The 13,311-nt window shown below is 36.6% G+C and overlaps 1 protein-coding gene across 6 annotated transcripts in view; it reads left to right on the forward strand.

Moving 5' to 3' along the window:
- The window catches only part of OSBPL8 (oxysterol binding protein like 8), an 89,521-nt gene that overhangs the window by 72,254 nt on the left and 3,956 nt on the right, over positions 1-13,311 (forward strand). For all 6 annotated transcript variants that reach the window (XM_084516327.1, XM_084516328.1, XM_084516330.1 and 3 more), the window contains 14 exons: positions 436-607; positions 2,460-2,694; positions 4,110-4,294; positions 4,824-4,905; positions 5,531-5,629; positions 6,006-6,102; positions 6,477-6,575; positions 7,525-7,622; positions 8,974-9,063; positions 9,622-9,758; positions 10,102-10,287; positions 11,842-11,929; positions 12,345-12,447; positions 13,043-13,148. In XM_084516327.1, the coding sequence (XP_084372453.1) occupies positions 436-607; positions 2,460-2,694; positions 4,110-4,294; positions 4,824-4,905; positions 5,531-5,629; positions 6,006-6,102; positions 6,477-6,575; positions 7,525-7,622; positions 8,974-9,063; positions 9,622-9,758; positions 10,102-10,287; positions 11,842-11,929; positions 12,345-12,447; positions 13,043-13,148 (1,777 nt within the window). The remainder of the gene's footprint in view (positions 1-435; positions 608-2,459; positions 2,695-4,109; positions 4,295-4,823; positions 4,906-5,530; positions 5,630-6,005; positions 6,103-6,476; positions 6,576-7,524; positions 7,623-8,973; positions 9,064-9,621; positions 9,759-10,101; positions 10,288-11,841; positions 11,930-12,344; positions 12,448-13,042; positions 13,149-13,311) is intronic.

The following is a 13,311-nucleotide window of genomic DNA, read 5'->3' on the forward strand; positions in this document are numbered from 1 at the left end:
AGAATATCCAATATTGAAATGGTATTTATATACTGTTAAAACTCTTTTCCATATTGTTATTGTATTACACTAACAAAAAGCTAAGCTATGTGACACAGTTACTTAGTCTTCAAAAGTAGAGCAGGGCTGCAGGCAAGTTTGAAGAAATTCAACAGTCAGGGCCTTAATGGAGCCATACTTGCATTAGGGAAGAAGTGCTAGAATATGCTGTGACTGAATCATGATTTATCTTGCTTGGCCTGCCCTGAAATATCTTCTACCAGAACTGGGTAGTTGTGAGCTGTTGTTGTGCCCCTACCACATCATAAAATCCAGTGCACGTAACATAGAACAGCTCCAAAGTGCGTCTTCAAAGGATAAAGTAAACAGACTCAAAAGGATTGTGAATTTAGGAAACTGAAGTTTAACATTGTTTAATAATAAATTTCTCTTTAGGCAGGTGTTGGATGGATGCTTTGGAGCTGGCTTTGAAATGTTCAAGTCTACTTAAACGTACAATGATTAGGGAAGGTAAAGAACATGATTTGAACTCTTCATCAGACAGTGCTCATGTCTCTTTCTATGGTCTGCTTCGTGCTAACAACTTAAACAGTGGAGAAAACTTACCGTAAGTAAATGAATTACTAAACCTGGTTCTTCTGGCAGCAATAACTTCACTTCTCCAAAGGGAGGATCTCTTTTTAAGGCTGCAGTTCCTTTTGCTCTTAAATTCTCTTTATATGCCTTATTTATACTGTTTTTCTATAAGTGCATAAAATGAAAAAAATAAAATATATTTTGTGCAAAGCAGACACAGAGGGCAGCTTTGCCCAAGTAACTCAAAGTTGCTTATAACATCAGTAAGTTTAAGTACTCAGTTAAACTGTTAAAGTTTAATTTTATTTATCCTGAAGTCGGTCTCTCTTGTTTTCTTCACATGAAAAAAAAAAGTTTAGTTTGTGTGACAAAAGTGGGCTGATGTGAATATAAGTTGCAGTTCTTTGGTTAAAGTATGAATAATGCTAAAGTTATTTAAATGGTTTTAGTTATGTCTCAGCTTTGAATCATTAGAAGGATCAATCGTGCTTCAGTCAGCCTATTGTATTAAATTAAACAAAAGTTGAAATCATCTGTTATTACCTGTATCAAATGTTTGAGTGCCCATGAATAGCTAACTCCGTTCATTTCAATACATGACTTCAGCCAGATTTGGGGGAATAAAAGCTTTTGTGAAAATACATCAACAACAAGCATGGTGAATGAGTGGTGCTTTTAAGCGCTTCAGTTGTAGCACCAAAGGGCATTAGAAAAATATAAAAGATTTAGTCCTTTATTTGAAATAATTGGGTCTGAAGCTTGCACTTTGCCCAGTTTTTCTCAGTGATCTTCCACCAATTCAGTATCCTTTCAGACTGACATAAATTCACTTTGAACAATCCCTCCTACACAAAGTTTTAGCTGCTTATGTCAGTTCTGGTCAGGCAGGACTGCGGTACTGCTGTGAAGAGTACACTCCTGTATCTGAGACAAAAGTAAGGGCATGCATATGGAGAAATGCAATTCTTTCTGGCATAGGTAGTCTTAGAAAAGCTGAGAAAAGGCAAACTGTTGCTTCAAGTCCAGATTCAAGGCCTGGTCAAGATGACCATGCAGTGTTTTGCCCAGGTCGAGTTTTACTCCTTCTCCCGTCTCATGGAAACAATAAAACCTCTGCGTACAATTCAGCTGGAGGTCTCTGGTTGTGAATGATAGTTTAATATCATCAGATGGCCCAGATTACGATTAGGGCAATTAGCTACGTCTGTTAAGTCTAATTAAGACTAATAGTTTAATTAAACAGATCTTTGGATATAGCATACGGTAAGAGTGTTCAATGTGCTTAACTATCTAAGCAATAAAAACTGCAGACGTAGTTTTAGCAGGGTAGACAGGAGAGGGGGAAAAGGTGAAAGCACTTCAGCTTCAGCCTTTCGCATGTGTTGATGATGTCACAGCAGAGGGTGCGTCAGCCTTCCTGGGAACAACTGCAATACCTGCAGAAGGAACTATGCTGGGCAATTAATGAGGAATTGAAAATCATTATTTATTTATACTGCTGTAATGTGGGAAGGGAGGTGATGTTCTCTACCTACCACTTAGTGCCTCGGGTGAAGTATCACTTCAGTTATGGAATCCCCTCTTCACTTTATCTTTCTTCATCTCCAGCGGAGGGTCTCTTCCCCTCCTTATTAATCAGAGGTTAAGAATATAGTAGCTAAGTGTAAAAGCAAACTAACCTTGGTGCATTTAACGGTTCAGTGAGAACACTGCATGCTGTATATTTCCAGCAAAGCAAGTTTGATTTTGCTGCCAGATCAGGGTTAATATTGGTACTTTTATTGTGTGTGTTTTTTGTTTGTTTGCTTTGTTTTGTTTTAATCAGGAAACATTAGATTATTGTGTGGAGCTGAAAGTTTAATTTAGCTTGTATTTTTTTGTAGGTTAAATGACAGTGAAATTGAAAGGCATCACTTTAAAGACCAGGATATGTACTCTGATAAATCTGATAAGGAAAATGATCATGATCATGATGAATCTGATAATGACGGATTGGGGAAAAGCGAAGAAAGTGACAGCGACACATCAGAGCGACAGGATGATTCTTATGTTGATCCAGAACCAATTGATATCAAGGAAACTACTTATTTGGAACAAAGTCATGAAGAACTTGGGGAGGTAAAAGTGCTGTTTATGTAGTGAGCAGGCTGCTTTGCCAAATGGAAGCTGATATTTTAAGGGGCACACTGTATTTGAAAGCTGACTTTGAAAGCTGCCTTTCATATTTTCAACAATATTGAGGGGAAAAAATCTGTCCACCATTGTTCTGCTCTACTACACCACTTCTGTGCTTCTGAGTCTGTAAAAAAGATAATGAGATTATTTGGAGTATTCCTCAGAAAAAAAGAAGCTCGTTTTGAAAGGGCCACCTGCAGCAGAAGTTGCCCATATCTGCCCATACTTTTGTTACTATTTCTGTTTTTTATTAACTCCTGTTGTTGTGTTTGTTGTTTTTTTTTCTTCAAGTAAAAATATTCAAGTTGAAGTTTAATGCAAGCTGGCACATCTATTTTTTTTACTGCAAGAGGGAAGTTAAGCAGCTATGGAGTTTACAGAATTCAGTGGAAGGCTTGCTGTGTTTTTGATGTTCCCCTTGCATTCTATTATGATGCCCAAAGTTTCTGTTCCACTTCTGCAGACAGTCTTACACACCTACACAGCCAAATGTGAGAGAGATTTGAATGTTTTACTTGCTATAAAGGTACTAAAAATTGGAGAAGAAATTGAGATGAACTTATTTAAAATCTCTCTCCTTTTCTCAAGTGCTAAGTATGAGTTATTACATAATCCTCGTTTTATATATTATATACACACACGCGTGTGTGCGTTTATCTACCGGATGTATAAACTTTGTGCTTTGTTGCTTTCCGGTATTATTTCTAGGAAAAGCAGTGGTTTAGGAAAAGCTGAGGAGTTCAAGTTGACAATGAATTCTTGTTATATGCATTTTTAGAACTGTTCTGGAAAGAGAGGTGTTTTTCCTACAGCCCTTGTTTTTACATTTCAGAGACTGTAAGGAAGAATATCTCCTTGGGGAAAAAAGAGCATATCCCTGTGTGGCTGCTGTTTATGCTTACTTACCCCTAAGCAGTGGTTTTCTTTGAGGAAAACTGCTGATACTATTGACTGGTCAAGGTAGTGAAAAGCACAAATATAACAACTTCTACAGTGGGGAAAAGATGACAGAATGAACAGTCCTTTGCTATATAAATCCCTTGTGTGAGAACACAGAAAAACGTAGTTGATGTCTAGGAAAAGGCTAAGGGAGATATTTTTGAACAATACCTCATTTTTTTCTGTTTCAGGGCTGATAAAACAAATGCAGATTTTCATGCTGAATAGTAAATCTAGCATCCTGCATTAAATATGCATCTGAAGTATATTTATAGCAACTTGTTTTTTCTACTTCTCTGAGCATTTCATTTTGAGTATGTTTTCCATTCTTACTGCATCCTTAGAATGTATTGACTGACCTGTCTCTTGGAGGATTATTTTAATTGTCCGTTCTGTAAGCAGTTTTTCATTCATCCTAGGCGGGGGAGGCTGCTCAGACAGAAGTAGTGTCAGAAGAAAACAAAAGTCTGATCTGGACATTGCTGAAGCAAGTCCGTCCAGGAATGGACTTGTCCAAGGTTGTACTGCCTACGTTTATCTTGGAACCTCGTTCTTTCCTTGACAAGCTGTCTGATTACTACTACCATGCAGACTTCCTCTCCGAGTGAGTCAATCCTCTTTCTGGTTTTCTTTTTTTTTGTTTAAGCTCAAATGAGAGACCAGTGAGATACCAAAGTCTTTGTTGCTTGGTGTGGTCTACTTAAATAATGTCATGGACTGCTTAGTCTGAATGCTTGCCTGATCAATTGTCAAATGCCCTTCTGTTCTGAAAATTAATGGCCTAAGAGCTTATATGGTACATTTTGAAGTCTGTTCCCTCTTAGTAATTTAATACTAATTGTGTTGCAAACATGGCTGTTTTGGAGATTGACTGGAAGAATTTTCAAAATTGTTATTATTTTTCCCTTTCCTTTCTCTGGAATGCATATTTATAGTGGTAGATCAGTATCAGTTAGCCTTTTTTTTTTAATAAATTGTTAAATTCCATTAAGATTTAGAATTTATTTACCTGTTTAAAGAAAGCTAATAAATTAAATATTGTTATAACAAATTAGATTATTATTATAGCTAATAAATTAAATAGTGTTATAATTGAAACAATACCGATATTTGATTTGTTCTTTGTTTTGTAGAGCTGCTCTTGAAGAGAATGCTTACAACCGCATGAAAAAAGTAGTGAAGTGGTATCTGTCCGGATTCTACAAAAAACCAAAGGTGTTTTTTCACATATTATTTTGTCTTTAGAGGTTGTCTCTAGTTTGAGGCCTTGGGGATGTGCTGGAGTTTTTGTTTAATTATATTGTTACACATTTTTTTTTAAAAGCAAGGTTAAGTCCTCATTTGCGCAAATGCATCATGGACCTTTGTCCATGGACATTTTGGCATAAAGTTGAGCCATTTCTGTGTTCTTCAGTGATAGCATGGTGTGGTTGGAGGGGTAATATTTGCACTATAGTGGAAATAGCTGTATACTAAATACTCTTTACAATTATGTTGGCAGGAAATAGTACTGAAAGATAAGACTGCTTACTACCCAACTTCAGGGACAATGTCTACATTAATTCTGCAACAATTCTTAAACTCTGCTTGCTTAAATTCTGGCCTGGAGTGGCTTAGCAGACACACGGATTTCTGTGCTAGTTTCCTTAGTTTGATGAATAGAATAACTGAGCATAATATTCAAATACCAAAATCAAGTACAATGTGCTTTAGCAGATGTATTATGCTTTTTTTTTTTTTTTTTTTTTTTTTTTTTAAATCTTCAGTGACAGACTGGTAAATTGTTCTGTGAGTTCCCTACCTGCATTGTATAGTTACTGTCTGTTCTCTTTCTGTTTAGGGATTAAAAAAGCCGTACAATCCTATACTTGGTGAGACTTTCCGCTGCATGTGGATTCATCCCAGGACGAATAGCAAGACATTTTACATTGCAGAACAGGTAGCTGATATAACCAGCACAAACATTTTTAAGAAAAATAAATGTGTCAGACCTTTTTGTGCTAGACAAATGATGTGGCAGTATTTATATGGATGCATAGTATCCTAAAAGCTCTCCTGATGAGCATAGTTCTTAGACAGAGAGAAAGGTGGTTCTACCATTTCTGTTGTCTTCCTCTAGTATAAGTCAGGTAGTTTTCTTAATTCTTGAAATTCACTAAATGTTTGATTGATATTGATCTGTAAGATTACAGTCACGTCTCATATATTAATTGTATTCTATTAGGTACAACTTGAATTTTGCGTTCTGTCTTTATTAGCTCAAGGTTTATATTACATTGCCTGTTGTTTTCTCAAATGTGTTTTTTTTTCAACAGGTATCCCATCATCCTCCAATATCTGCCTTCTATGTTAGCAACCGCAAAGATGGTTTTTGCCTTAGTGGTAGCATTCTGGCCAAATCGAAATTCTATGGTAAGTAACGGGGGGGTTGTTTGGTTTGGTTGGTGGTTGGTTTTTTTTTGGTTGTACTCTTACTGAGGAGTATAAAAGCAGTGCAAATGAGTTCTGTCATGTGGATGAAGGGAGACTTTTGGAAGAATCAGGGTTTTGATTATTGTATTATACTTGTCTTACAAAGTTTTTACTACTGATCTTTAGAATTTTAATTTCTACTTTACAGTATTTTACTTTTTAATTGGTAATGTTGTATATTATGGTGGCTTCACCAGACAGCATATATTGCAATGCTAAATATACTGATGTTCTTAATTCTGTTGCTCAGTTATTAGGAAATGTTGACTGTTGTCTTGCAGGGTGTGAAATGGGTTTCTCTGTTTGAATTTCAGGGAATTCATTATCTGCCATACTAGATGGAGAAGGACGGCTAACATTCCTAAACAGGGGAGAGGATTATGTAATGACTATGCCATATGCTCATTGTAAAGGTACTGGTTTTTTCATTCTCTAGGTGGCAAAGTTGTGAGAACAGAAGTCTATCATTATCAATAGTTTATTATTATAAATTCTATTACCGTGTCAGATTCGAGCTTGTCATCTTAGAAGAATCTTCTAAACCCGGGCAACATTGGTCGTTCTATGCTTCCATATAGTTTAAGCAATCATCTATTTTTGGCATAGAAATGGATTTTTTTCATAAATATTAAGAGCATATATAGCTGTCTGTCATGCCATGAGAATTTACTGTTTGAGTTGCTTTCTTTTTTAAATAATAGTTTTGAGTTTCTCCAATATTTTCCTATTAGAAAAGTCTGTAGTATCTACACCTCACTGTGTGATTTGAGTGCAAAACATGACCATTTGTCTTTAGTTTTGCTGTTGGGAAATAGTAGTTCCTTTCTGGAAGGTGAGTAGTTGTACAAAATACACTGCAGCATTGCTGGGTATTCTTCTTTCACATTCTCTGCCACAATTTGTTTTTCAGAAGCCAGAATCAGCAACTCTAAGATTTCTTAGAGATGTATGGCGAATGAGTTCGCAGAATTATGTAACTTGACATTATTTTGGTAGGCTTTTTTTTGTATTTTTTGTGGATGTTTTAACATTATCGGATTCTTTTTTTGTATGGTTTTGGTGAGAAAATAATGCGTAACAGGTAAAAAGCACCTTACATGCATCAAATCAAATCAAACCAAACAGGAAGAAGAACTAATGTGACTAGTAATGCTGACAGAGAAGGAGAAAGGTGGAAGAATGTGCAGGGAGGGAGAATGTTTTTTCAGCGTGCACATGCTTGCATAGGCATCTGTTGTATATAAAATGTACTCAGTGTTTCAGATGTGGGATTGTAGGAGAATCCCACTCTAGGAATTGGGCCCAAAGAACTAATTTTTATCTTGTCCGGTTAGAAATTTACATGTTGGCTTTTTCTTGCAGGAATTCTGTATGGCACAATGACCTTAGAGCTTGGGGGAACGGTCAATATCACCTGTGAAAAAACAGGCTACAGTGCAACAATTGAATTCAAACTCAAGGTCAGTGAACGCTGCGAGTGGGCATGAGAATAAGTGTTAGAATATTAAATATATTTATATCTAAGGCTTGGCTTGATAATACAGTCTCATTTCCTTGTCTTTAATATGGAATTGTCTTCTCTGGAAACTGAAGAATTCTCATTAATTGCCATGTATCTAGCTATGTGTATCTAGCAAATAGTGATTAAATTTAAAAAGGGAATTATATTGTCATCTGTTTATTTAGTGTACTCTTCTGTGTCCAAAGGTCTTGACTGAAACTTAGAGCTCTGCCTTAACCTCTTGTCATAAGGATACTTTTGTCACAGTGCTAACATACTGCTATGAAACTGAAGAACAACTTGGCTAGGGCAGGGGCAGGAGGAAGCAACAGTTGGTCTCATTTCCAGCAGTGGCATCTGTGTGTGTCTGGGAAAGTGTGCAAGAGCAGGGGAGCACCTTGCACAGGAACTGATCAGCAGCTCAGTTTTTTATGTCTTGTGAATATTTCATGGAGATTTTTAGTTCTCTGAAAATGTTCAGGGTCTTTTTAATCTGGAGAGCTCAAACTCAGGTTCCCTTCTTCCATCCACCCTGAATAAAACTTTAAACAAAGGTGGTGCAAGGGTTTTTGCTAACATTCGGATCAGCCTAATGCCCAGCGTTAAGGAGGAGTTATGCGCGCTATTTTTGGTAGCTCTGTTTGCTGTATAGAAGCACCCACCCAGTTGTAAAGGCTAAACAAAGGTTTCTCAACTACATGTAAATAGCTTGAGCTTCTGAAAAATATGTTTGCCATCTTTGAGGCAGAAACTGATTCAAAATTAAGCAAATAGCCATTAAAGAGAAATGCGCATATGGAGAGGAAAACTGTATTCGGCTGAGATTATAGAGGAAATTTAAAAGTTAGGAGGTTGTATTAATGGAAGTTTTGCCTCAGCCACGCACAGGATACATGTGCAGACTATCATAAAGGCTGAAGAAAATTCCCGGCAATCATTTTTTCTTGTTGCTCTTTTTTTTTTTTTTCAGAGTTAATCTCTAGTAACAAAGAGTCCTTGGCAAAGTGGTGAGATTTGTATAGCAAATGACAATTTCCTCCAAGATATCATCACGTCACTGTTTTCTGCATTATTTGCCCTTTTCTTTACAGATTTCTTAGACTATTCATATGCTTTTGTTCAGCAAAGCTTTTGAGAAAATACAGAGAGAACAATTTATTTCTGGGATTATTTGACAGAGGTTGTGATATTGAAAGCAATCAGGGCTGTTTACATCAGATTGCTTAAATCACTTTGTTCCTTAACACTCAACATGTATGCCAGTAATTTGCTATTAAAATAAACAGGAGGCATTTCGTTTTGTTTTGCAGCCGTTTTTAGGTAACAATGACAGTGTTAATCAAATATCAGGGAAAATAAAGCTTGGCAAAGAAGTTCTGGCTATTTTGGAAGGTCACTGGGTAAGTAGTGAGTGATAGTGCTGTGTAAAGTCTGGCAAGTGAAAATAACACTTAGGTATCTTTTTTCGTAACTAAATTAAAAAAAAAAAAAAAGTTGCACTGAAAATACCTTTTTATATTTAACTGGTTCTCAAGAATGACCTTAGATTCAATGTACTGTTAATTGCAGCCCTTACAGGTGGAAAAGTTGAGTGTGTTTGAGTAGTTCCTGATGAAAATACTTTCCAACTTGTAAAATGTTTTAATATAAGTGTTAGTACTATGAAGAATTGTTACAGCATCAGCATGAAATTTTTAAATTTTAGTTCTGGTGAGATGACAGTGGTGCCACTGTTGGACATGGTTAATGGTTCCATTGTGTACCTATTCCAAGGTAGAGCCAGCGCAGAGTGCAGAAATTAAATTTTGTAACTAGCATATGTAATTACTTTTAACTGCATGCATCTGAAACAAAAGAAATTCTGTTGGGAAAAATAGTTGACTATTCCTTCTGTTTGTATTATTTTGACACTATTTGAGATTACTACAGTGAAGGTAACTGAACTCGATCTGTTACAGGACAGTGAAGTTACTATTAGGGACAAGAAAACAGATGTGTCGGAGACATTCTGGAACCCAACGTCTGATGTCAAGCAGCGTAGGTTACCTAGATACACCGTGAAGTTCGAAGAGCAAGATGACTTTGAGTCAGAGAAGTAAGTTCACTTCGGAAGCACTTACAACTGTTTTTTACAAAATAGAACTCATTGTCTGCTCCAAATTACAAAAAACAGCCAGTAGCAGTTGTTTTCCTTCCTTCATGTATTTGTTGATACTGAGCTGTTAAACAAGAAAGCAATAGTGTTAAATACTAAAAGTTTATTATTTTTAAGTCTTATAATCATAGAAGGTCTTGTTGGAAATGTAGATAAAATGTATATTACAATACAGTAATGTCTTCTTTAGAGGTTGATCCCCTCACTTAGCCTATAATTAGGGAAGTGTTTTCAATCACTTATTATAAACAGATTGTAACTCGTTGTATTCCTTATTTGTCAGGCTTTGGCAGCAAGTGACTAAAGCAATAAATAATAAAGACCAAACAGAAGCTACTCAAGAGAAATATGTTCTGGAAGAAGCTCAGAGAAGGAGTGCCAGAGAGAGGAAAGTTAAGGGTGAAGAGTGGACATGCAAGCTGTTCGATCAGGATTCAGTCACAGGAGAATGGCACTATAAATACGCTGAGTGAGTGCTGGAATGCTTATACCAAAACTACTACTGAAATGCTGGGTAGTGCCTCTGAAGCTCTTGCTATGTGTCCGGGAGCACAACAACTCGGAGTTATCTGAGTTTAAACTCGACAAATATGCAGTGCTACTCAATATTCCTAGTAATATGCTTCAACCAGGATCCATAATTTTTTGGCTGAATTTGGGCTGAACTTCACCAAAGAGAGGGCATTAATAAATAATGCTGAAAAGACGGTGATTGCTAAATCAGGAAAATATGTTTCATGTAATCACTGCAATGTGCTTTTCTGTGTTGTTGTTTTTTATTTATTATTATTTTATTTTTCTTTTTTGGTTATGTGCCTCTACACATTCATGCTATATTCTAGAATTTTCTAGGGCATGGTGCTTTGGGATGCATTGTGCATATTTCTTGTCTCCTTGTGGCCTTGTGGTTCAAGTACGTGCCACAGAAGTGTTAGAATGTGCTAGAAAGCAGTCTGTGCTGTCAGCTGTCTCTGGAATAAATTTCTGACTCTTTTTCTGCATCTGAGGCCAACTCACCACCTGGTCCATATAGAGAGCAGAGTCTTTAATGCTCACTGTGAAGATGTGTTCAGTGAGCTGTGGAATTTAAGATACCTGAATTAGAAGCCAGGATTAGGGATATAGGTATCTGGATTGCAGATTTGAAAGACCTTTGGGAGAGGAATGCCTTGTTCTTACCCAGTTAACTTTAGGTGACATTTAACTCAAGCCAACTTAAGCTGAGATGTAAATGCAGGTGTATGTTTACGACATCTGAAACAGATGCAAATGTTTTAAAAGGCATACAGGAAGAGATGAAAGTAAATCCATGTTTAATCTGCAGTTGCTGAAGCTGCGCATCAGAATGATCTCCATGCAGCTGACTTGCAGTTTCTGTCCTGGAAAGGCCGTGCTCAGTGAGGATGTCTGTCTTTGCCTTTGGCTACTTGTCATTCTCCAATGAGCTCTGTCTTTTCCTGGATATATTTTTTTTTCCTTTTATATCTACCTGCACCTGGAAAAACATTCTTAACAATCTGAACAAGCAAACTGTATGTAGCTCAGTGCTGCCTCTTGGCTGGTGTTGATTACCATTAGCCACTTTAGAATGTAAGCAGTCAGAGGGGTGACTGAGTCTTAATCTCTTCTTCCTAAGCATACTGGCAAACACAAAAACAAAAGTGTTAGAGTTATTATGGAAGCCAATAATATACAGTATCCACTGCTTTACCTTGCTCTTTTAAAAGGAAGAAAAAAAGGCAAAAAAGCAGCCCAAAGTAATAATAATAAAAAAAATTCCCTCATTTCCCTGTAGTTCTAGAATTATAACTACATTATGCAGAAAACCTCTCCATGTTGACAAGTACATAGCTCTGGCCAGATGATTTCATAATAATACGGTTGGTTAATATGACGGTTTGTATTCGTAACACTGCTTAGGGAAAAAGATCATTAACCTATACGTACTGACTAGTTTCTGAGCAAGAAAATATTTCTCATTTAAACTGCTGTGGTATTAATCATTTGTATTCACCTTGTCTAGTACCAGGCCATGGGACCCTTTGAATGATATGATCCAATTTGAAAAAGATGGCACAATCCAAACAAAAGTTCGGCACCGGACACCAATGGTATGTAGCAGTTCTGTTAACAAGTACAGAAAGATTCACACAATATATACAAGTGCTCGGATATATTGCGTGATGTGTATGAACGTCCTCAGAGCATTGGGAGGGTTAGAAAATATCGTTTTTACCATCCAAAAATGTAATTTATCTGGTCCATAGTCTTTCACTTCTGTAATGCATCCTGAGTGGTAGGGATGACTTAATTGGGTAGGGATATGAAATAATGCAAACTTGAACTCGACAGTTTAATACAACCTTTCCCTTAAACAGAAAGATGCACAAACTTCGGGTTGTGTTTCTATCAACAATCTTAGCTTTGACTTCTGTAAGATATTGTGCTTTTAACTATTGCTGTCAGAATGTGCTGCTTTTGCTACAGTTCTGGTTCTCTGGAAATAATTCATAAGCTTAATTGTAGGTTAGTGTTCCAAAAATCAAGCGAAAACCAACCAGCCAGAAAAAGGGGGAGTGTGGTTTCTCATCCCCTGAGCCTGATAATCAGGATTCCTCTGGAAGTGAAGGTAGGAAAAAATACGTTTTTGTACAAATATAATACATTTATCTGACAGTTAAACAGCATTCTGTAGTCACACGTACTCTTCTTATTTCAAGATGTTTGTATTACAAAATAATATGTGCTTTAGATAACACTTCAGTACAAAGCACATTCTAGAAAAACAAAAGCAGCAGAATGGCTGCTTTTGGTCTTAATTGCCTTTCCTGTCCTCTTAAATATCAATATGTAGTATAAGGCAGGCTTCAGTGCTGCACGTATTTAGTATCTGGAAAACAAATTGCGTTTGTAAGCTCTTTTCTTTCTTAAAACAAGGTGAATTGTTTCAATTTGTAGATCAGTATGTTGATAGAGACAGATTTTTTGTTGTTGAGAATGCTTGCAGAAATTTAACAGTACAGTGAGAGTTGTAAGATATTTCTAACGCTTAACTTGCTGCCCTGTGCTATACGGGACTTTAGGATAAAGCTTTAGTTTTCACTAGAAACTTGATTAGAAAGCTTCCTCCTGGTTTTTGCAAAGCGTTTAGTTTGTCCTTGTTTGTTCAGTTTTGGACTAAGGACTTATTCTGGGAATTACATCTGTCTTCTGTATTTTTCTAGCACAACTCATGAAGCATAATACAAGAATAAGGAAAAAAGGGGCAGATCTTGGTGAACTGCAGAGTGCCATTGAATCTATAAAGGAAACACAAGAAGACATTAAGAGGTAGTACTGAATAAAATGATTTAAAGTGGTTTAGAGAATACTACTACTCTGTTTTTTTTGAGGGGAGGCTGGTGTGTATCTATCTTTCTGCTTTAGAGCCTTGATGTCACTGAAAGAGTAGGAAAAGTAGTTCGACTATACTTCTTCCCAAGTGTCACTCATC

This window comes from Aythya ferina (genome assembly GCF_964211825.1).
Source record: "Aythya ferina genome assembly, chromosome: 1".
Taxonomy (NCBI): domain Eukaryota; kingdom Metazoa; phylum Chordata; class Aves; order Anseriformes; family Anatidae; genus Aythya; species Aythya ferina.